The sequence below is a fragment of the Polypterus senegalus genome, chromosome 9, assembly GCF_016835505.1.
Source record: "Polypterus senegalus isolate Bchr_013 chromosome 9, ASM1683550v1, whole genome shotgun sequence".
NCBI classification, from domain to species: Eukaryota; Metazoa; Chordata; class Cladistia; order Polypteriformes; family Polypteridae; genus Polypterus; species Polypterus senegalus.
Window position 1 is genome coordinate 119,576,490 of NC_053162.1, and position 26,202 is coordinate 119,602,691.

General features: G+C 37.7%; 1 protein-coding gene across 3 annotated transcripts in view; it reads left to right on the forward strand.

The window, feature by feature from the left end:
* LOC120534982 (C-type lectin domain family 4 member A-like) overlaps nt 1-25,900 on the forward strand; it is a 96,498-nt gene extending 70,598 nt beyond the window's left edge. The window contains exons 6-7 of one of the 3 annotated variants that reach the window (XM_039762482.1): nt 17,928-18,079; nt 25,672-25,752. In XM_039762482.1, the coding sequence (XP_039618416.1) occupies nt 17,928-18,054 (127 nt within the window). In that variant the 3' untranslated portion in view covers nt 18,055-18,079; nt 25,672-25,752. Of the gene's footprint in view, nt 1-17,927; nt 18,710-25,671 lie in introns of those variants that run through there. The other 2 variants (XM_039762480.1, XM_039762481.1) reach the window with 2 other exon arrangements.
* The last annotated feature ends 302 nt before the right edge of the window (nt 25,901-26,202 follow it).

Consider the following 26,202-nt stretch of genomic DNA (forward strand, 5'->3'; position numbering starts at 1 on the left):
TTTTATCTTTGATAAATATCAAATACTATTACTACTACTACTACTAATAATAAATAGTGGGTTGGTTGCTATGTGCATTCAGCAGGGAATCATCCAGAGGTGATTTCATCATTAAACATACAGTATTTATTGTCTTGTGCATACAGTAGGATTATATTGTTACTTACATGTCTCTCCAGAACAGTGATAATATAATAAAACACAAAAAATATACAGTACATAGAATATAATATACAGTATAGATATACAGTATATTCGGTTATATTTGAAATATTTATACACAGTCTTTTTCTTATAATGTTTGTTATTACGATTGGCTGTTCAGTAACTCCACAACTAAAACACTTTCTCTGAAGCCATACTGAAGGCCACTGGTTCATTACTATTTGCCAGAAGGCAGGAGCAAGAAAAACAGCTGTGCAGAATGGCTGAGTGTGTAATAATCTTAGCAGAATGTCTCCTAGATATCCTGCACAAAAGGCAGCTAGGTGCCAATAATATGTAGTGCAGTGCAGTGACCCAAGCATGTGTGCCCTACCAGGATGTGATACAGCCACTGAAGATGGACTCCAGACAGCACCTGTGAGACATCTCAGGAAGGCATTGGTGAACTTGGCAATAAACAAAATGTGCTGTTCTCTCCTCAATTCATCAATGATTGTTACTGTACAAAATTTAAACAAGCTCACCATTTCCACAGCACCCCTCCAAAACAAACCACAGCTTAATCCATTCTCTGAAGTCTATGACCTGCTCCTTAATTTTTGGGCATGAAAAGTCAGATTGTCCAAGGACTGCTAAGTCAAGCAGATAGACCTCTTGTCAGCAAGCCATTTCATCATTGTTGGTGGCCAGGCCTATGACGATGATGTCAGTAGCATTTTTAATGATGGAGCTGGTGTGGTGTCCGGACACACAGTCACACTAGGGGATTAGCACACTACCCCATAATGTGTCTGGGTTGCGGGTGAGCCTAGTAGATATGATGCTGGCAATCTGCAAAGACGAGGTCTGTTTGCTATGAAGTCCAAAATCCAGTTCTGTTGGCACAACAGTGTTGAATGCTAAGCTATTGTCTATAAACATGTCTCTCTAAACAAGAGCAGTTTTTACATTATTCAGATGTGCCAAGATGATATAGAGTATAAGACTCAACTGCCGTACCAGTACACATCATGGAGATGGTGAAGGGGAGCAAAGTTATGTACTAAGTTAAAGAAGTCTGAGTGAGTGTAGTCAGTTATAAAATGAGTTATCACATACAACACACAGACTGTTATGGACATGAAAAGGATGAATAAACAAATAAGCACATTTTAAACATTACAAAAGATGTAAATCATGAAACACACATATATTCCCTCTCTCTGATATATACCTGCATACATACACATATATATGAACACACACACCCAAACACATATAATATATATTAATAATCCTGATTTGTAACATGGCATTGTTTGATACAGTGGTTCTCATATCAGTCCCAGCGGTTCTAGATTTTTGTCCCAACTAATTTTTGCTTTTAATTAGACTCCCATCTTGAACTTGCAAGCCAACAGTCTAGGTCGTGAAAGTTAAAATGACATATCAAAGCACAAAGCTCATTGTTTTAACTACCACATGTGGGGGGCATTTTAGCAAACCCTGAACACAACCACACACATACAAGTTTCAGGTTAAATATGAATACAATTTAAAGAAATAAAGCACACAATCCCAGTCAGGACATCCATCCATGTCCTCCATCCACTATATGGGTCTTTTGAGTAGACAAGGAACTACTGAACCATACCCACCTTTCTTTACAGTGGAAATTTTAAAGGTTGACAAAATTACAACAAAACACAACAATCTAATTGGTAGAACAGCAGCAACTGATGGGAACTTTTTTTTACCCTATATCTCATCAAGATATGAGATCATATCCTTCATGCAGTCAAAAGTAAATATCAAGGAGGACATGACTTCTTCAATATCTTCATCGTCTCCACTTTCGTCTAATTTTCCATTTGTGTGTGTTCCTTCATCCTCGTCCATATCCAGAATTCTTGGCCTGAGTTCTGTTCCAACAAATCGGTCACAAGCAGTCAGGATGTTTTTGATCAATGAAGTCTTTTTTGTGAAAAAGAAAACAATATAGTATGTGAAGTACTTTATTAGGAAAATCAACACATTAACATTTACTCAAAGTATAGTCAAATTGGCTTATGAAATAAACCCACCACTATGACCACAGCATGTCATAGGAATGCTTAGCTCTATTGATTTCTCTTGCTTTTTGCGTCTACAGTACTCCCTGTATTCATGAGGTAGAGTAAAAAAGAAAAAAATAAACTCCAGCTTACCACCATAGCAATTCATCTTCAAAGGAGTGTCGTGTCTAGCTGGAAACCATATATATACCCAGCATCTCTCCTCTGCACATGTCCAAACCAATACAATCTTGACTCTCTGACTTTGTCTCCCAACCGTCCAACTTGAACTGAGTCTCTACTGTCTAATCCTATACATCCTTGTCACACCCAGTACAAATCTTAGCATCTTTAACTCTGCCACCTCCAGCTCTGTCTCCTGCTTTCTGGTCAGTGCCACTGTCTCCAACCCAAATAACATAGCCAGTCTCACTACCATCCTATAGACCTTCCTTTGACTCTTGCTGATGCCCATCTGTCACAAATTACTCCTGTCACTCTTCTCCACCCATTCTACCCTGCCTGCACTCTCTTCTTCACCTCTCTTTCACAATCCCCATTACTCTGTACTGTTGATCCCAAGTATTTAAACTCATCCACCTTCGCCAACTCTACTCCCTGCATCCTCACCATTCCACTGACCTACATCTCATTCACACACATATATTCTGTCTTGTTCCTACTGACCTTCATTCCTTTCCTCTCTAGAGCATATCTCCACCTCTCCAGGGTCTCCTCAACCTACTCCCTACTATCGCTACAGATCACAAAGTCATCAGCAAACATCATAGTCCATGGGGACTCCTGTCTAATCTCGTCTGTCAACCTGTCCATCACCATTGCAAATAAGAAAGGGCTCAGAGCCGATCCCTGATGTAATCCCATCTCCAACTTGAATGCATCCGTCACTCCTACCGCAGACCTCCCCATTGTCACACTTCTCTCATACATATCCTGTACAACTCTTACGTACTTCTCTGCCACTTCCGACTTCCTCATACAATACCACAGCTCCTCTCAAGGCACCCTGTCATATACTTTGTCCAGGTCCACAAGGATGCAATGCATCTCCTTCTGGCCTTCTCTAAACTTCTCCATCAACATCCTCAGACCAAACATTGCATCTGTGGTGCTCTTTCCTGGCATGAAACTATACTGCTGCTCACTAATCATCACCTCACTTCTTAACCTAGCTTCTACTATTCTTTCCCATAACTTCATGCTGTGGCTCATCAATTTTATTCTCCTGTAGTTAGTGCAGTGCTGCACATCCCTATTATTCTTAAATATCGGCACCAGTAACTTCTTCTCCACTCCTCAGGCATCCTCTCACTTTCCAAGATTACATTAAACAATCTGGTTAAAAACTCCACTGCCATCTCTCCTAGACACCTCCATGCTTCCACAGGTATGTCATCTGGACCAACAGCCTTTCCATTTTTCATCCTCTTCATAGCTCTCCTTACTTCCACCTTGCTAATCCATTGCACTTCCTAATTCACTATCTCCACATCATCCAACCTCTTCTCTCTCTTGTTCATTCATTCATCAGCCATTCAAAATGCACTTTCCATCTGCTCAACACACTCTCCTCACTTGTGAGTACGTTTCCATCTTTTTCCTTTATCACCATAACCTGCTTCATATCTTTTCCAGCTTGGACCCTCTGTCTAGTCAATCAGTACAGGTCCTTTTCTCCCTCCTTAGTGTCCAACCTCTCATACAACTCATCAAACGCCTTTTCTTTAGCCTTCACCACCTCTCTCTTCACCTTGCGCCTTATCTCCTAAAACTGTTGTCTACTTTCTGCATCTCTCTCACTATCCCACTTCTTCTTTGCCATCCTATTCCTCTGTATACTCTCCTGTATTTCCTCATTCCACCACCAGGTTTCCTTTTCCTCCTTCCTCTTTCCAGATTTCATGCCAAGTTCCCTTCTTGCTGTCACCATTACTACATCTGCTGTAGTTTCCCAGCTGTCTGGTAACTCTTCACTGCCACTCAGTGCCTGTCTCACCTCCTCCCTAAACTCAACCTTGCAGTCTTCCTTTTTTGGTTTTCACCATTTGATCTTTGGCTCTGCCCTCACTCTCTTCCTTTTCTTGATCTCCAACATCATCCTACAGACCATAATCCTCTGCTGCTTAGCTATACTTTCCCCTGCCACCACTTTGCAGTCTTCAATCTCCTTCAGATCAACTCTTCTGCATAGGATGTAATCTACTCTTCCTCCAACCCTATGTTCCTACCTCTTCTTAAAATCACCACTTTCTGTCCCTTGGGACACTGTTCATCACTTCATCCAACTCACTCCAAAAATCTTCTTTCTAGCCCATTGCACACCCAATTTACAGTGCATATGCACTAACAACATTCATCATCACACCTCCAATTTCCAGCTTCATAATCATTACTCTACCTGACACTCTTTTCACCTCCAAAACACTCTTGACATACAGTACTGTCCCTTCAGAATAACACCTACCCCATTTCCCCTCGCATCCACACCATGATAGAACAATTTAAATCCACCTCCAATCCACCTGGCCTTACTCCCCTTCCATTTAGTATCTTGCACGCACAATATATCAACCTTCCTTCTCTCCATCATATCTTCTAACTCCACTTACCAGTCATACTGCCAACATTCAATGTTCCTACATTCAGTTCCACTCTCTTTTTGCCTTCCTCCTCTCCTCCTGCCTCCGGACACGTCTCCCCCCTCTTCTTCTCCTTCTTTGGCCAACAGTAGCCCAATTTCCGCTAGCACTCCATTGGGTAACAGTACTGCAGTACTGGTGGCGGCCACTGTAAACTAGGGTCTCGACCAATCCAGTATGGAAATTTGTATTCTTGTTCGTATATTGATTTGGCAAAATCTTACACCGGATGCCCATCCTGACATAACCCTCCCCATTTATCTGGGCTTGGGACCGGCACGAAGAAACACACTGGTTTGTGCATCCCCTGTGTCTGGGTTAGTTAGAAACCATTCAGTAAGTGCACAAATAATTAAAAATGACTAAGTGTTCTGAAGTGAAAAAAGCATACATTTTTATTTACTAATACATTGCTGTAAGACCCATTTCAATTCAATCTGTACATCTACAGGAATTGTACTTAAGTGAGTACATGAAGGACAAAAATAGTCAAATTACCATAATATAGTCACTTCTGACGGCCAAATACATCATTTGAAATAATAGGTCATTTAATTGTTACCAATGTAGTAAGTATTCTTTAAAAACTACTAAAACACTCACCTTAACATATTGCAATAAAAATGCTACATGTAAAAGGTTATACGTAATTTAAAGTGTTTACCTGAAGCAAACGATCACTGCATTCTAGACTGATTGATGACCGAATGATATCAAAAAAGAAAAAGAGAATCCTTACCTTTAAGGCATTTGCTGTGTTTGAGTCAGTAAGAATCATTTCACTACATACAGTACCTGACAGGGCTGTGCCTTTGTACAAACCACATTTTCCATGCTACAAGGCACAGCAATACAGATTATTAAATATTATGCATTTTTGCAAATCAATTATGTAGCATTTCACTAATTTAAATACATTACAATTTGCTAATAACCACACATAACCATAAATATGCTGACCTGCAAATTCAGTTAATGCTACCTAATGCCACAGATGAAACTGATCTTTGAAGAACAAGGAAAATAGTCAAAAAGCAAGCCTATGAAGTAATTCATTGCCTACATTTTAAGAACAGTAAACTAAATTTGATATTATTCATTGTACTGGCATAAATATTTCAGTCAACCTTTTCAAAAATATATGCATTTTACATAAAAGTTTGGGTATTAATAGGTGAAAACACTTGACTTTCTACAGCATTCCAGTTCAATAGTCTCATACCACATTATACCTTTACAAAATATATTTTACATTATCACATATGGAGTAAGCATACACAATATCAAGCCCTTGAGAAATGTGTGAGTGAGTGAGTAAGAAAAGATAGAGATAGGCAGCATATGCTTCAGTAATGAAAAAGGAGAGACAGAGAAAGGTCCTTCCTGCTCCCTATCTTCTCTGGAATTATGGGAAGCAGAAATAATTGCCATTTAATAAATCAGTTAGATCACACAAAACCCCCATTTTTAAGACCACTACTCTCTGCCCCCATAATGCCATTGACACAACACAGGGCTGAAGAAAGATAAAACTCAGTGAAGGCCTCACTGGAGGCCTGGTTTGTGACCTGTTGGTCAAAGACTTTTTGTGAAGTTCTAATATATAAAATTAGTGTCAGAGAACTTTTAAACTGAGAATTAGGAAGCACAACCTGTGGTACACAGAATGTCCTTCTTCTCGTGTGGAAACTAAACACGACTGTCTTGGCTAGAAGAAAAAAAAAATTCAGAAATACTTTAAGCTGAGAAATTATAACTATTCTTCCCTTAAAAAAAGCTTGCAAAGTTACACACATTTAATGCTGGCTTTCCGAAATAAGAGAAGACACCAGCATCCTCTAATTCATGGCATGTCTTCCTAAGAAATGTAAATCAGGAAATTCTAGGAATAAAAATAGCATGCTATTTCTTTTAATCAGAACAACCATGATTATAAAAGATACAACCAATGACACTTTTAAACATTTATGAAAATATATTAAATGTTGCCTGTCAATTGTAGGTAATGTAACACGCTTATGTTCATAAAAATTATAGTATTTGTACTTTGATCTTTGTCATATTCTACTATATATCGAAAATTGTGTTAATAAGCAATCATGAATTAATTAATATAAAGTTAATCAAAGCAAGCTTTTCAAAAGGTGGAAAAGTACACAGTATACTATTTTGTAAAATAAAATCTTGTTGTTAATGTGGAGATTTAGCTGCAAGTTATGAGAGCTTCACATCCTTCCCTGGACCACCACTGTCCTTTTGTGGATTTGTAAGTAGCTGATGAGGCCTGTATAAGATGTTCTTTTATAGGAAAACAGACAAGAAAACTCCTGTCTAGAGCACCAAACACAACTGTAGGTTCCTCTGTGGACTTGAATATACTTATGTGTCTCTGGTGAATATAAAATAGATATAAAGTTCTTAAAACTGACAAATATGCACAAGAACAAACGTTTCACTTTATTTCAATTGAAAAAAAAAACTTCAAAAGCAGTATTTTTGTATGTTTGAAGAAGTAATCATGAAAAGCTGAATATTGTTTTAAGAGTTTAAACAATACTATCATTGAAAGAACTTTACAAAATAATAAAATAATAATAATAATAACTGGCTGTTCTTTTCCCCATTGTCTAGAGTCTAATTTGAACTTTCTTGAACAGGAGGTAATTGAATATTGCTTTAACACTTAACCTTTGTAGCTACTTGTTCAAATTTTCCTTGAAGTACTGTAAATATATATACAGAACTATGAAAAATGTCATCCAAAGTGACTTAAGTGTATTCAAACTTAATCACGGTCACTGATAATTAATTACGATCTGTTACACTTAGCTATGGTCAGTTATACTCAACAACGGACAATTACATATAATATTAGTTATTATAAAAAATAGTCGACAGCTGAGTCTGTCGATTTAGTATTCTGAATTGAGTTTTCCAAACAGTCCTGTAACAATATGCTACACAAGCGGACCTGCTTCTTGTTTAATACTTTCTAAGAGCGCTTAGTATTGCATGGCACCTGAAACTAACATCTTTAATACGCTCTGGCATAATTTACCTACCAGTAAAGTTTGATGTTATCTAATATTAATAAAACTTGCAGCAAATTCACTGCCATCTTTATTTCAACTCAACTCGAACTCTGTCTTGTTCGTTTTTCCACAAAAAGCTTTCATAAAGATTTATTCAAAGTCCACCATTACTTCGAGCACCGACAAAAACAATGATAGATGTATCGAAAGTGACATCAGAGGGTGTTCTGCGAATGATATTAGGGCCATTACGTGATATGATGGGTGTTCCGTGTTTAACATCATAGGTATTGCGGGCTGCAGCTAGACCCTTCTCTTTCTAATAGGCAACAGTTTGTCACACTCAGCTGATATAAATCCTTCACCTCATCTGTGTTGCGTGGTATCCCTCAGGGTTCAGTCCTTGGGCCATTATTCTTTCTACTTTATATCCTTCCTTTGGGTCAGATTATTCTTAGACATAGCCTTAACTTCCACTGCTATGCAGATGATAAACAGTTATATGTTAGTACACACTCCTCTACAGACTCGCCTCCCAGCACACTTACTAGCTGCATCACTGATCTTAAGCTATGGATGGAAAATACATTTCTCAGACTTAATGCTAATAAAACTGACATGTTACGAGTAGGCCCAAACTCCCTATTTTCTAAGGCATCCAATTTTTCTGATTTTATTGGTGGTACACTCGTCAAACCTGCTCCTGTTGTCAGAAATCTTGGTGCTTTGTTTGATTCATCACTTAACTTTGAGCTACACATTGGGCCTCTTTCAAAAATTTAATTCTATCATCTCTGTAACATTGCCCGCGTCCATCCATTTCTGTCCTTATTTGATTCTCAAACTCTGATTCATTGTTTCATAATGTTTCATATTGATTACTGCAATTCCCTCTTCATCGGCCTCCCTTCAAAATTTATACTGAAGCTACAGTACATTCAGAAATCTGCAGCCAGAGTCCTCACCCACATGAAGCATTTTGCTCACATCTCCCCTTTTGTCTCCCAACTGTGCACTGATTACCAGTTCCTTAAAGGACTAAATTCATGATTCTGCTTCTCACCTTCAAAGCCTTACATAACCTTGCCCCTCTCTACCTCAATCAGCTCCTAGAACCTTACACTCCTTGTTGCTCTCTCAGTAATATCCTTACTGTCCCACACACCAGACACTCCACCCTGGGAGGCCAGTCCTTAAGTGTTATGGCCTCTCAACTCTGGAACTCTCTTCCTCAGTCACTCCGAGATTGCTCCTCTTTATCCTCCTTTAAATCTCAACTCAAAACTTCTTTCTTCTATGAACATTTCTCTTCTGTGTGATTTTTTTTTCTTATTTTGGCTTTGTTTAATGCTGTAAAATGCAGCAGGTTTAGCAGCTGTTGAAGGTGAGAAAAAATGAATGTGGTTATTTTCAAATATAATCTCTCTTTCAGTCTGAAAAGTGACATCAAATTTAATTTAGATTGCAATTATTTAAAACATACAATGAGGTTTCTAGGTTATGAGGCATTAGAGCCACATATGCGGTAATCTGCTAATATCTCAGTGTCTGATTTAAAGTCCTCCCCAATTATTTTAGAGAACATTTCAGCTATGAATTTCACTTGTTTTGGACTTTAACCATTTTCAGGGAGAACTCCAATTCTGATATTATTCCTTCTGTTTCCATCTTCCAGTGCAAGTAGTCTGTCTTCAAGCATTTTGTATTCAGAATTTGCAACCATTGCTTTTTCATCAGCAGTAGATGCCAAATGTTCAATTATTTCAATACAAGTCTTGAACATTTGCTTAACGTTTTTAAGCTGAGCACCAAGTGCTCTAAATTTATTCTCAAACTTACTCACTTTTTCCTGTATTTTTACCTCAATTTTTTCTAGTATGCCTTTAAAAGTTGCCTTGAAGCGATTACTTAAACATTTCTCTTGGTCTTTAATATAACATGTATTGGTTATGTCCTTCATATCCATCCATCCATTATCCTTTTGTTATATTCTTTATGTCCCCCCTTAGAGCAGTAGTTATTGTGGTAATCATTGCAGTGATTATCACCTTCAGCTCAGAATGTTCATCTTGGTCTTCTCTGTGCTCTGCAAGCGGAGTAGCAAGCCTGGTTGGAGTCAGTGCTGCTGACTCACAGGGGGTAGCTGACAGTGGGGATAGTAAGGCCATGCCTAGTTCCAATGAACCTTTTGGAATCAACAAGTTCTCCTGGCCTGACTCACTTGCAGTTTCGCTCCCACTTTCACTCTTGGCAGGAGCTGATGCCGCAGCGTCAAGCCCCCGGAGATCTATTCCTTCACCTACTGTATATGTTCCAGGTCAGTCTCTATCAGGCCATACTTTGAACTTGAATTTGAGGCCTGTTTAGACTTAGATGAAGCTTTATCTTTCTATTCTGTTTTTTTCTGAACCCTTTTTCTGATACTCATGGTTGTATATATTTGCATTTACTTTAATTAAAGTCCCTCGGGTTCAGTAAATACAGGATACCTTGGGATGATAGTAAAAAAAAAAAAAGGTAGGAAATAGGATTTTCTGTATATTTTTGTTTACTAAAGATGAAGAATGTTACTCAAGCAAAGATAGTAGTGAATCAGGGCCATTTGAATCATACCTGTTTTGTTATTTGAAAGTGTTTCCAAAAGGTACTTTAACCTTTGAGGTCCTCTTTATATTGGTGGATATGTTAATCTTGTAAATGCCTAAATTATTAGCCTTGATTTATATGTACACCCTGCATTAATTACCTATTTAATATTCTTTTATCAATCATGTCTCAAACACAGTTACAGATCAAATACAAAGTAACTTCAGAATACCTTAGTAAGGGCCAAGGTCCAGTTAGTGCCCTTGGGTTTCTTTCCCTAAAAGGGCCTCCCTTCAGAGTGGCTTAGCAAATCAGAACAGAACAATATGGGTGATACTGGTGACCTCAGCTTCAAAACTTCAACAAGGGTCAGAGGATGGCTACCTTCTCTTTACCCTTTAAAGGGCTTTACAATTTTAACAGAACAAGCATAGCTCACACATGAACAAACATGCCATACATACTCCAACAAGGCCAAATCTCTAGCTTTAAAAGAGTTATGCAAATAACTAATAATTCGAACAAGCACACTATGGTGGATACCAATAAACTAAGTTTCAGTCAAGAAATATTTAAGCTTACATTTTGATCATTACTCATGTTTATTTGCAGAGAAACTAGGAATTAAATACAAAGTACTTGAAGTCAGTGGTAGAACAAAACATACAACCCAAATGATTAAAATCAATGTTCATATAGCAAGCTTCAGTGTAAGCGAGAGATTTCCATATAATTTAAGGAGGCCATTCTTCTTAATCCAAGTAAGGCAATCCTTAAAAGTATGTCCCTTCATGGTGCAACCTTTTTCTCCTCCTTTTAAATGGTGCATATTTTAGGTGGCACTGCACTTTTGTCCTTTGACAGCATGCTGTCTCGGTGTGGCTTCTGAACTGCATACACCTTTTCTCTTTCTAAATTAATCTGGAGAAAATAAAACAAAATCTGAAGGGGCTCCAAGGCTAAAGACCACCCAAGCCCCCAAATGGACATACTAACTACCATAAATGTTCTTAAGTTGCTCCTTATTGTTTCCAGGCTTCTTCGAAGAGGATTCAGTGCAACCGGCCTCATGGACAGCTTGTAGTGCCTACATTCTTTTAACTTTGTAGAGATGAATTATGTAGTACCTAAAATATTTTATCTTGTGTTTAAAAATGCTGCCAAAGCCTCACAAGTTTCTCTAAAAGTTTTCTGGTGTCACTTTATTGATTGAGAAGGATTTGAAAATTCATGGATTTCCTGCGTTATCAATTATAATTTTAGAGAAATAGGATTTCCTCTTTAGACAGACTGCTTTATTGTATTCAGTTATATGTACCTTCAATATTTCAAAACTGACTGTTAATTTTCTCCATTTTCACCTTTTTTCTTAAGCTCAAACACTCAATGAGTCTTCCAAGCTATTTTCCCACCTTACTGGTTACACTGCTGTATCCTAATACATTGTGACTAATTTTTCAAAATGTTAGCAAAGCTTTAGGCCTTTGGTGCATTGAAAAACGTTTTTAACAATATGTTCTCGTTACCAGTATTTCTACATATAATAAAATGAAGAAATTATCAGATATATCATTAACCGCAACCTTCCTTGTCAAATTGTATTCCTTTTGAAATTACTATGCCCTACATGAAACCTCCTTTATGTGTAGATTGGCTGATGTGCTGGCTAAGATCCAAGCAGTGCAGTAAGTTAATAAATTCTCTTGCTTTACTCCAACACTAATTATCTACATGAAATTTGAAATCACTTAGAATTAGAAACCTGCCATGAATGTCAATTTTATATAACCCTCACAATGTCTGGTCTGAGATGAAAGCAGCTGCAAATAATAGTTAATAATTATTTCCGCAACAAATGTCACAAACCTTAATGTAACCTTTCACATCACCAGTCATACCCTCCCAACAAAAATACCTTTTAAACATTTCCACTCTCTGGGTTATAATAGGATACCCAATCAAATTAGAACCATGGGCCCAGTCCATTACTTATCTCCTCAAATTTGATACATTATACAGTTTATTGAGAGGGGACAAAGGTGGAACTTCTTGATCAATTAATGACTCTCTTAGTTTGGAGAGTGAATCTTCCGATAGCTGCACAAAGGCAGCACCTAAAAACTTTGCAGGGAGAATGATATTGTTGGGAGTTTTTGCAGTTTTATAGGTTTCAAATTGTCTAGGAAGGGTATGATCTTTGCTGTTTCTACTTCTTGCCTGATAGGTGACAATGAACAAAAGGAAGCTGAACCCCCCCTCCAACCAATGTCCAGTCCTCCAGTCTTAACTTAATAGCTAACAGTTCTCTGATACCCATGTCATAATTCTGCTCATTCTTCTTTGTAAAGAAAGCACACGGGTCTCCTTAAAGTCCAACAACTGCTGAGACAAAGTAACCCCCACATCGATACCAGAGGCATCAACATCTACAATTAACTGGAGTTAGGGGTCAGCATGTAGAATGATTGGTGCAGACATAAATTATTTTTTCAGATCATCAAATGGAGCCTGAGCCTCTGAGGTCCATTCAGTGCACAATCAATTCTTTTTCAAAATTAAAGTGGTAAGGTATTTAACTGTACTAAAATTCTTTATAAATGTTCTATAGAAATTTGAAATCCTCTTGAACCTCTGAATTTGCTTAATACTCCCCGATGACTTCCAGCAGCAACCTTAGATTGATCAATTTTCACAACAAATATGGAAATTTCATACTCTAAAAAAGTCCTGATGAAAATCACATTTGTTATGTTTTACATACAAATTATTAGCTCTGAATCACTGAAGGGCATGTTGCTCATGTATTTTGATATCTTTAAGAATAATCAAAATGTCGTCAAAATAAATTAGGACACAAACCCCAAAAGTTCTTTAAAGGTATCTTAACAAAGGCTTGACATATAACCGGTGCATTAGCAAATCCATATGGCATCACCAGCAACGCATAATGCCCTGTGGAGATATTAAACACCACTTTCCACTTGTCGCTCGTCCCCCTCACATATTCTTATTAATTATATGCACTTTCTTAAATACAGTAGAACCTGTCACTTGATTGATTAGTGAGGAAATAAGAGGAAGAGGATAATTGTTTTCAAGTGTCACGGGCCTGCTGGAGCCAATCCCAGCCAACACAGGGCGCAAGGCAGGAAACAAACCCTGGGCAGGGCGCCAGCCCACCGCAGGGCACACACAAACACACACACACACCAAGCACACACTAGGGATAAATTAGAATTACCAATGCACCTAACCTGCATGTCTTTGGACTGTGGGAGGAAACCGGAGTACCCTGAGGAAACCAACACAGACACGGGGAGAACATTCAAACTCCATGCAGCGAAGACCAGGAAAGTGAACCCGGGTCTCCTAACTGCGAGGTGGCAGCGCTACCCACTGCTCCACCGCGCTGCCCACCATCCTTTATATTTTATTAAAAAAAAAAAATTGACATCAATTGGACTATTTGATGGGTGGCATGGTGGCGCAGTGGTAGCGCTGCTGCCTCGCAGTTAGGAGACCTGGGTTCGCTTCCCGGGTCCTCCCTGCGTGGAGTGTGCATGTTCTCCCCGTGTCTATGTGGGTTTCCTCCGGGCGCTCCGGTTTCCTCCCACAGTCCAAAGATATGCAGGTTAGGTGGATTGGCGATTCTAAATCGACCCTAGTGTGTGCTTGGTGTGTTTGTGTGTGTCCTGCGGTGGGATGGCACCCTGCCCGGGATTGGTTCCTGCCTTGTGCCCTGTGTTGGCTGGGATTGGCTCCAGCAGACCCTCGTGACCCTGTGTTCAGATTCAGCGGGTTGGAAAATGGATGGATGGATGGACTATTTAAAGGCTAATGGACCCTGTTTTGAAATTATCTTTAATATACTTATCCATTACCAAACTTCCTGGATGACATGAGGTATTAAGTATCTCTTTAGGTAAAGGAGCCCCAGAAAAAAAGATCAATACAGAAATCAATTTCTCTATATGGAGGAAACCTGTTTGACTTTTTTTTTATTGAAAAGGTCCTGTAAAATCCTCAAATTGTGAAGAAAGCATCTGAACAGACTTACGATAAAACACTGATGTCAGGGCTGCTCTCAAACAATTTTTATGGCAAAAGGAACCCCACTCTTTAATTTCCTTAAATTTTCAGTCAATAACAGGGTTGTACCATTCTAGCCATGGGTAACTCAAAATGAATAGTTACAGCTGTAATTGTTTCAATATACAAAGAGCCCATTTGTAGTGTAAGTGGAGGAGAAATATATTCAATAATACCACTCCCCAATGGATTACTATCCACACACATACTGTTACTTTTAAAGGAAAAGGAGTCAGTTTTAATTCTGTAATTAATTGCTAATTAATTTCATAATTTATTTAATTAATGCTAATTAAGTTTCTGCTGTTTTTCAAACTTGTGTCAGACAGTCTCCTACCTTGACTGGTACAAATATAAAATTGTCTCAATAAGTGGGCTTATTCATTTTAGCAATATCTAACTTTAAGGAGGAAGGGACTGGTTTTGATCCTATTCAGCAACTTTGTGCCACAATTATTGAGCCCAAATTCACTACAGTAAAAGCAGCACTTCTCAGTAAGATGTCAGTGATGTTCAGCTGCACGTTCAAACATATGTTTAGAGTAGCTGGAGATTGACAGGTTTTTACTCCCTTTTAAAAAGTTATGTTTAAAGGAGTTGAAGATTAACAGATCTTTACTCCCTAGCTAGTTCAGTAATATTTTCAAGCATTCAAGTAATAATGGCATTGTTCTACCATACTTGTTCCTTAAGCAGTATGTGCTCAGACTGCACTTTTACTAACTGAATCAAAATATCATCCCATTCAGGATCCTGCATTTCGGCTCTGACTATATGTATTACTTGTAGCACAGACAGAAAGAAAAAGGAGGAATGGATCTGTAACAGAATGACAGAGCACACTGTAGACAAAAAAGTGAGGACTAGTAACTGGGAGATCAATCAAAAAGAAGTTTGGAATGGTTGCCAAGCAGTAGCTATGAAAGGTCAAACAAAACTGTTTATCACTAATATGATTGGTGTTGGTAATTTGGCAAACATAATTCAGCAAATTACTACTTTATTTGGAGTATTACATGAAGAACCTATTGCATTTTTGTCATTCGATCACACCTTCCTCAAATATTTGTAGTGTTTCCCATATTATAGTAACACAGTCCTACAATAGTCCTAACTGTGATTGAGAGCACATCTCGGATATTTTTTTCAAATCATGGTTAAACCATATCGTTAGGCCTTTGGACTCTGGATGATAATCCAACATAAAATTAACCAAACAGCCAAATCTCTCACAAAACAACTTCAAAAAGATAGAGAGATAAATTGTGGACTACAGTCTGACTCAATATATCAGTGTTTCTTTTTTTTTTCTTGTAACCTAATCGCCTCCAATAGTCTCAGCAGAGCAATGTGGATTGCTTAAACATCCAATGACAAACAATTGCAGGCCCCTTTCATTTTAAATAAAATGGTGAGTCACGACCATGTGTGACCCAAAAGGCGGCAACTCACAACCCATTTTGGGTTGAAGTGTGCAATAGATGATGAAAAACTGTTTAGCTAATTGAAACCCTTTTTCTAGGGATAAAATGAGAACAAAAAACTAATGACAATGTCCAAGATTCTGGTAAATTCTTTAAATGAAAACATGTCAGTGATAAAATCCATTAAAATCTACTCCCAAGGTCAACATGGTATGGGAAGAGGCAGGAGTAACCCAAAGGGAAACCCTAAACATGTCTTGGCTGTGCAGCACTTCACAAGCAGCCATATAATCTCTAAAGTCTTAGTCCACATTTTTTCAGAAAAAAATTAGGTGGGAAAATATGCAATGATTGAGCCACTCCTGAACATGCAAACATGGATGTTTGATATTATTAGTCAAGCCTTGGACCCCTAAAATCCAAGAATACATACAGTTTACCAGTAGGTGTTTTTTTCTGGTCAGGGCTAACAGCTTTGTGCTGACTAAATTGTAGTTATTATATTTTCAGCGGAGGTTAAGATTAAAGCTCCTGAAGTTTTCTTATTTGGAAGGTTGGGCTCAGGATCCTGTTCACTTTCATTCAATTCATGAATAACAACAACAACAATTTATTTCTTGCATAGCCCAAAAATCACACAAGTAATGCTTCAATAGGCTTTAACAGGCCCTGTTCTTGACAACACCTGCCATTAAATTATCTACATAAAACAACCGCCAAAAATTTAAGTGAAATTAACATAAAAATATCAGCGATTACTTGAAAATCAAATCACCAATATCTTGAAATTACTATGCCTGTTTCACAGCGCCATTTTCTTCCATCCAGTAGAACAATGTGTGCTCAGGCAGCAATGAAGTGAACCTGAAAACAGTTTGGAGGGGCTGGGACTTAATCTTAGCACAATTCAAAGGCTGTCACATTCATCATTGAATCCATGTTACTTTGTATTGAGTTCTGCCTATTTTCACTTTCATGTATTGTTCATGTCTTGAATTGGTCTTTTTGATTGGAGTATCAAGGAATGCCCTAAAAGGACAAGTGTCTGTGTATCTGTGTGTTCGTCTAGTTGCTATCTCTCTGTTATATGTCATTTAGTATGTATTTTTTAATGCATATGTTATTAAAATTCATTATTTTTTCTTTCCAACACATGGTGTATCACACATATTAGTAAAGCTTTTATGAATCCCCTGCCAAATGTTTGTAATGGCAATTACAAACATTTGGCATGGGATTCATAAAAGCTTTACTAATATGTGTGATACACCATGTGTTGGAAAGAAAAAATAATGAATTTTAATAACATATGCATTAAAAAATACAATTTCCAAACTATCCAATAGATAATGGACTGCAATCAATGAAGCTGAGTATACTGAAGTCTAAGTTGATTACTTATATTTCAACTCATTGGAGATGGAAGAAAACTATAAGAGAAGAAATATAAAATGAGATCTATTACTCTCCCTCTTCCCTACATTACTCAGTTGGTGCTGTGGGAATTGCTGCTGCTTCATAACTTCAGAATGATCAGATTGTAAAATGTATTAACAGTAATATGCAGACAAAATTTCATGAACTTTGACTCATTCATCCCTCCCACTCCCCCCACCCAAAATTACATTATTAAAACCTTTTGAAATAATAGAGGGTTTTATATTAAATTAATCATTAAAATGGTTCAAAATGAAACTAACTGAAGCATGCAGTCTTTTCTTCAATACTCTGTTCTACTCATGTGCTTAAACAAGCAAACATGGATACAATTGGTGGTACTTGAGCTGTGTTGTCCCAGTATGTGAGATAAAAATGCACAGTATGTGAGTGATACAGAAAATGTCAGCATTTTAACTTTATATTATGATTATTTGCTAGTGTATTACAAAAGTCAGCACTGTCAAAACACACCTTTCTTCTTTCTTCTCTCACTTTCAGATCTCCATTAAAAATTGTTTCTGGCTTAAGCAACAGACATGCCTGCATATCACAGAAACAAATTTCTACAGGAATGCCACAAAATCAACGAATGTGGATCTGTGAGAGAGAAGCTGTGCCTGTGTAGCTACTTCTCAACAGAAAATGCAAAAGTAATTAAGGATTAAGGCTGGATTATTAATAAGCAGGTTGTGTGTTTCTAATATAATAGCCAAAGATTATTTCAGTTTAACAATTTAACTGATTTGATTTGTACTTCTTGTGTAATTTTTCATTGTATAAGGCTGTTTTCACAGTTGACTAAATCTTGTGTGAAAAAATTAACTCCAAATATTCTGTTATGAAGACTAGTTTTCAGAGAAAATAAACATCCTTTTGCTTATTTTACATATATTCTTTAAATTTCATGTTCATCCATGGAGCATGTACATCATTTTAATTTTGTCTGGGGCTACACACTTAGTTACATTATTAATAAAGTAGATTTTTTTATTAAAACTACTGAAGTTGCAGTATTAGGAAAAATGGCAAAACATAATGTGGGCAGGAATTTAAAAATAAAATATAAAATAGTTCAAACATATATTTCCATGTGCATTGGTTGCAAAAATATCTTACTTTTCTTTAAAAAAACTATTGAACGCAGCTTGAAGTTGCCAGTGCATAACTTATGAACATTTTATTTTGGCTTTCATACTTACAAAAAGAATATCATTAACCTTTTAAATGTTTCTTACTTGGTGCTGCTATTTAAAGACAATTCATTTCCAAAATGATTAATAAAAAATTAAGGCTTGTTTCTTTTGACTAGTGACCTTATTGTATTCTCCATCTCTCTACAGTGAAATATTAAGTTGGCACTGCTCACTTTGCAGATTAAGAGCAAAAGCAAACAAATTTTATTTAAATGTACATTAACTTATTGAGTTTTCCATTTGTTAATAGTACAACCAGACCAACAGTACCAGTAGATACTTGTAGGCCTAAGTTTTAAAATGGTAAGTTATTTTCACATGTCACTCAGAAGGATTGTACCTGTTTTAAGATTTTGGAAGTTGAATGGTTAACATCAAACCAGAAAGCATTCTGTGTTCTCTATGTGCTTATTTGCTGCACATAATGGTATGCATAGATTCACATGCTGGACACTAGCCCCCACAGTTTAGCTATACATATATATATATATATATATATATATATATATATATATATATATATATATATATATATATATATATATATATATACACATATATATATATATATATATATATACATATATACATATATATATATATATACACATATATATATATATACACATATATATATATATATATATATATATATATATACATATATATATACATATATATATACATATATATATATATACATATATAGATATAGATATAGATAGATAGATAGATATACACATATATACATATTTAAATATATATACTGTAGCTCGTATATTAGAATCTGAATATCCAAAAATTGTATCAGTATGGAACACTTTGACATATTGAATACAAGCAAAGGAAAGAAAAAGGGAAACAATAAATAGTAAAATGCCCAAAACATAATCAAACCAATTGCACAAATGTGCCAAAGCCTGCTATTTTACATTCGCTATTCTAGCAACACTAGAAATTTAAAAAAAAATGCCTACATGTCAAAGCCTTTAACAGCAATTTGTGCTCTTTGATTCAAACAAATTGCTTTACAGTACTTCCTTTTCACAATTTCACTGATACCTGAAAGGAAAAGCTTAAAAGGCTTGCATGGAGTTAAAACAAATATGCTTATATATTAAAAATAAAAATACAGGGGAAGAAAGACATTGCAATTCCAATAGGATTTTGTGCAATGCATGTACCCTTCCTAAAATACAATACATATAAATATTAACCTGTATGTATGTTGTATCCAAAGATAAAGAATACAAAGTCAGCTAAATTGCTTTGTTGAATCTTAAATTCCTGAAAATGCCTTTCTTAGAAACACAGTTGAAATGACCTTTAAGATATTGTAAAAGTTTGTCTGCATTGTGGTACAGTCAAAGTGCCACTAGCTGGACAGTTGAATTACGGAAATGTAACTTTGTTTTTTTGGATGCTCAGGAACCCATTCAGTATTACAAAAATTTATAGATATAAGAGTAACTCAAAATGTATTTTTTTCATATAAAGTTACATATATAACATACATGCAGTTACATGTGTGGTGCTTTGTTACAACAATAATGCCTCACTGGTTGCACACATGGAAATGTGGTGTAAAGGATAGATGAAATAGGGTTGAACTGCTGGACCAAAAATGCTCAAGAGGACTACCATTAAAGAATCACATTAGGCTTAACAAAAGGGTTAATAAATAAATCACATATTTTCCTACAAACAAATTGATCCTATATTTTAAACCTCTTTCCAAGGTGGGCATGCAGCTTACAAAAACATGCACAATTTAAAATCCAGCACTCAACAAAAGTAGGTAAGAACACCATCTGGTGGCTCTCAGAATCACTGCAGCATGGGACTGCTGTTTTATTGAAAAGAATTGAGGCACTTCGAGAGCTTTAAAGCCTCCTGTCCTGTCCAGTGGGTAGTAGCACCACATCTGTTCCAAGTAAGGTCCATCTGAAACCATCCAGCTTCTTGCTTTTCTACAAATAATAATCTTTAATTCTATTACCCCCAAATATTTTCCTTATGAGGTATAATTTACTTCCATTGTAAACACCTCCTTTAGTGACCTATCCATCCATACTTATATTCAGACATGCTGTCTTCTCTTTTGGAATGACCCCTTCTGTGGGCTTTCATTTTCTGGCACCATACTTTTGCCCCTTCTATGCTGACAACCCTTAGCTAACCAGGCAATATTGCACAATATATTCTACCGATATACATGTACACAGGAAATGGTCAAAAATAAATAAAGGAACACCGACTATTTAAAGCTTAATGTAAATAGTCAACACCTGTCAAAACATTTATTATTTCAAAACAATTATTTCACAAAATCATTTGGAAGAGCTTGGTCCATGGGTATTGGTGAACTTTACAATTTGATTTGTACATCAGGAGAGCAGAGCCCTTATTTTCATTATGTGCCATGAGATCACAGATGAGACCTCTGTAAATAGTAGATAAGTATACACTTATATATACCTATTATACACTTGTGTTCCCACAATTTTTTCATTACAGTATAGTAGGTAGTGGGAAAGTGGGCTAAGCAACCCACAGAATAGATAATGATGGATAGCCAGTGTAGTGAGGCCCAAAAAAGAAAGACATCTGTTTGTTTTAAATGTTTCTTGGTTTTCTCCTTCTACTGTCCCATAGTGCGGACTAAACACAGTTGCTTTTGCTGTGATCAACTGGGAGATCTGGATTATGAGTGTCTGGCCCAGGTATGCGGCTCACACATTTCCCCCAAGATGTTAAACGAAGACAATTTTAAGGTCTCTATTAAATTGGCTGGACGGGAATTCTTGGCACTGTTAAACTCTGGTAGCGACAGCTGTGTCGTCCACCGTGACTTGCTCCCGCAGACTCCTTAGACCTCAGATAAGTAAACATCCACTGCATCCATATGGTCATTAAAACATACCAGACTATATTACTCCATCTGAAATTTAAAGGGAAGAACTTTAAGGTTTGGTCTGTCATACCAGACACATCACCCTGACCACTCCTAATAGGAAAAAGGAATGCCCTCTTCCCATGGGTCTTGGCCACCTGCAGAGCACTTACCCATGTTGTGGATAGAGAGGGCCTTGCCACAGACAATGTCAGTCAAGGGAACAGGTTTGAAATTGAACCGGAGTTATCCAGCAAGCTTGGGGGTGAATCCACAAGTGAAGACCCGGAACAGCTGGCAAACTTTTTCACGTCGCTGCACACACCGACAGCCTTCACAGACTAGACACTCAATACGGACCCAGTCAAAAACAAAATAACGGTAGGAGGCGAGGGCAATGCTGCATCAAACACGGAGGAAACAGAGACTACCGCCCAGGCAGAGTTTGCTCGCGTACGACAAGCCGATAACATCTTGGATTTTGCATTCAGACAACCCAAAGTCGCAAATGATTCTTACTATCTAGAGAGAGAGGACCCGAACTTTAAAACACCACATTTTTTACATAATGATGATTTTCTGTATTGGGTGATTTCTGATTGCATGGGTGATGGATGTATTGAGCAGTTGGTAGTATCAAGTGAGCATTGGGAGAAGGTTTTAAAAATTTCTCACGGTCATGTTTTGGCACAGAAAAGACAAGGAAACACATTTTAAAATGTTTTTATTAGGTGACTATGGGCCGGGATGTGGATCAATTATGTAAGACCTGTCCCAACTGTCAAATAAATTCTGCTCACAGATTCCCTCTCAAATACCAAAACTCCTCTCGAGACACCCTGTCATATGCTTTTTTCCAGGTCCACAAAGATGCAATGCAATTCCTTCTGGCCTTCTTTAAACTTCTCCATCAACACTCTCAGAGCAAACATTGCATCTGTGGTGCTCTTTCTTGGCATGAAACCATACTGCTGCTCACTAATCATCACCTCCTTTCTTAACCTAGCTTTCACTACTCTTTCTGATAACTTCATGCAGTGGCTAATCAATTTTATCCCCCTGTAGTTACTACAGCCCTGCAAATCCCCCTTATTCTTAAATATCGGCACCAGTACACCTCTTCTCCACGCCTCAGTTATCCTCTCACATTCCAAGATTCCATTAAATAATCTGGTTAAAATCTCCACTGCCATCTCTCCTAATCACCTCCATGCTTCCACATGTACTGTATGTCATCTGGACCAATGGCCTTTCCATTCTTCATCCTCTTCATGGCTGTCCTTTCTTCTCGCTTGCTAATCTGTTGCACTTCCTGATTCACTATCACCACATCATCCAACCTCTTCTCTCTCTTGTTCTCTTCATTCATCAGCCTCTCAAAGTTCTCTTTCCATCTGCTCAACACACTCTCCTTGCTTGTGAGTACATTTCCATCTTTATCCTTTATCACCTTTCCCAGCTCGGTTCTTCTGTTTAGACAATCGGTACAGGTCCTTTTCTCCCTCCTTAGTGTCCAACCTGTCATACAACTCATCATACACCTGTTCTTTAGCCTTCACCACCTCTCTCTTCACCTTACACCTCATCTCCTTGTACTCTTGTCTACTTTCTGCATCTCTCTGACTATCCCACTTCTTCTTCACCATCCTGTATACTCTGTATACTCTCCTGTACTTCCCAATTCCACCACCAAGTTTCCTTTTCCTCCTTCCTCCATCCAGATGTCACACCAAGCACTCTTCTTGCTATCACCCTCACAACTTCTACTGTAGTTGCCCAGCTATCTGACAACTCATCACTGCTAACCAGTATCTTTCTTACCTCCTCCCTAAACTCAACCTTGCAGTCTTCCTTTTACAAATTCCATCATTTGATCCTTGGCTCTGCCCTCACTCTCCTCCTCTTCTTGATTTCCAGCGTCATCCTATAGACCACCATCCTATGCTGCCTAACTACACTTTCCCATGCCACCACTTTGCGGCCTTCAATCTTCTTCAGATTGACCCTCCTGCATATGATGTAATCTACCTGTGTGCATCTTCTTCTTGTCACCCTATGTTCCTCCCTCTTCTTAAAATATGTATTCACCTCATCTATGTCCATCCTTTTTGCAAAATCCACTATCATCTGACCTTCTTCATTCCTCTCTTTGACACCATACCTACCCATCACCTCCTTGTCTCCACTGTTCCCTTCACCAACATGCCCATTGAAATCCGCTCCAATCACCACTTTCTGTTCTTTGGGTACACTGTTCATCACTTCATCCAACTCATTCCAGAAATCTTCTTTCTCATCCATCGCACACCCAGCTTGCGGGGCATATGCACTAATAACATTCATCATTAAACCTTTAATTTCAATCTTCATAATCATCACTCTGCCTGACACTCTTTTCACCTCCAAAACACTCTTGACATACTGTTCCTTCAGAATAAGTCCTACCCCATTTCTCCTCCCATCCACAACATTATAGAACAATTTGAATCCACCAGGTCTTACTCCTCTTCAATTTAGCCTCTTGCAGAAACACTATATCAACCTTCCTTCTCTCCATCATATCTGCTAACTCTCTCCCCTTACCAGTCATACTGCCAACATTCAAAGTTCCTACCCTCAGTTCCACTCTCTTTACCTTTCTCCTCTTCTCCTGCCTCTGTACACGTCTCCCACCTCTTCTTCTCCTTCTTTGGCCAACAGTAGCCCAATTTCCAGGAGCACCCTGTTGGCCAACAATACTGGTGGCAGCCATTGTTAACCCGGGTCTCAACTGATCTGGTATGGAAATCTGTATTGTTGTCTGCATATTAATCTGGCAAAATATTACACCGGATGCCATTCGTGACATAACCCTTCCCATTTATCTGGGCTTGGGACTGGCACAAAGAAACATACTGGTTTGCGCTTCCCCTGTAGTTGCACAACTTCATTTGAATGTAATTATCAGAATGTAAAAACAGGTAATCAGATGCATTTATTTTTTAACCAATTCATTTAATTTGTGGACTACATCACATAGCACATCCCTTAAATTCCTTAGTTCATTGGCCACATCTCTTACAGGATCCACTATTTAATTTTGTGACTCCAGAACAGCTTCTGTTGGCACACAGCCAGATGGCTTTCCAGCAGTTTCCAAGGCAAAGGTGTGTGTACAGCCAGCGCCTGAAGACAGGCTCAGTACAGCAGCACCATCACCACTAAAGCATCGCACGGAGGTCAGCTTTTGTAATATTTTCTAAAACAGAATAAACAGTGGGCTGCGACACATCTTTTTACATCAACTGTGATATCTAACCATTTTTTCTTTCAGGCAAAGTAGAATGTTGTAAAGAATTCAAAAACGTTGGCATGGTACACATGCAGAGCAGGTTAGAGATCATGGAAGTACAAAAATTCTAAAGTCTCAAAAAAAAGGATAGTAAAGATAGCATTAGCACAAACAAAACAGAAATTTTTCCTCAGTAAAATAATAGAACAGCGAAAAGAAATTGAAAATATTGTTTGGATTCTTTAAGTCAGAGACTTGTAGATCGCCTAATTTGTGTTGCCATCAGGAAAAAAAGCAGTGTTTCTTCCTAATGAAGTGGCGTATCCATGAGAATTAAAAGATTTGTTGTTTGGTGAAAGTGAAATCCCATGAGAGAAATCATTGCTCATTTGTGTGAATGCTATAGACTCTACATCTTGTAGAGAGAAATGATATTCACTCACGGGCAGTTATATGTTGTATTGTCACAATGTAATTCCAAAGAAGGAATCAAAATTCAATGCAATATTGATGAAAAGGTAAAAGCGAAAAGAAATTGAAAATATGGACATAGATGATATAACAGAAGTGCAACGCACGAGATGCAGATCACACAGCACGGCAGCAGCAAGCCAGCAATTGATCGAGCAAAGAGGAGTTAAAAAACGGTTTCCCATTGTATCGCAGTTTAAGAGGGGATTTCGGAGAAGTGACTGCATCTCCTTGGGTTGCGTTCAGCCCCCCTCTCCAAAACATAAACGGAAGAGATGCAAAGTGGCTGGCGCATAGCACAGGCCTGGGGCGAAGCCACCTAGTAAAATATTAAAAATATATTAAAGTAAGCAGAAATCTTTCTCTTATTGATACCACAAAACTGCACTACTCTCTTCACCTCCCTTTTTTCAGATCTCCATACTCCTCATCAGTGGGCCTTCACCCAAATGTTCTTCTGGCCCAACAGATTACAGCACCCTCTGAGAAGCCACCTGATATACATGGACCTGTAGGGGCTACTGAACACACAGGCAGCAGGATGTACAAGGTGGTCTTCTAGCCTGGTATCCTCAGATGAAAAGAATCAGATGTGATATCATGGAGGTGCCTTGGACTTGGAGATAGAAAAATGAATACATAAATGGACCACAAGATTTAATTAAAGAAGCAACTTTGTTAAATCATTGACACACATAACAATTGTTGTATATGTTTCAATAGATAAAAAATTAAATAGTTCAACATAGTTTTCTTTTCATCACTCCATACAAATGCAGAAAGAGTAATTTGAAATTTGTCATTACAGCTTGTCTTTCCATCCTACTACTGCTCATAATATAATACTACTGATGCCATGTCCAGTTATTCATCATGGTGGTAAGCTGCACTGTCTCACTCATATCTTGGACTCTCAATATCTGTTAATGTATTTGCAATATGACA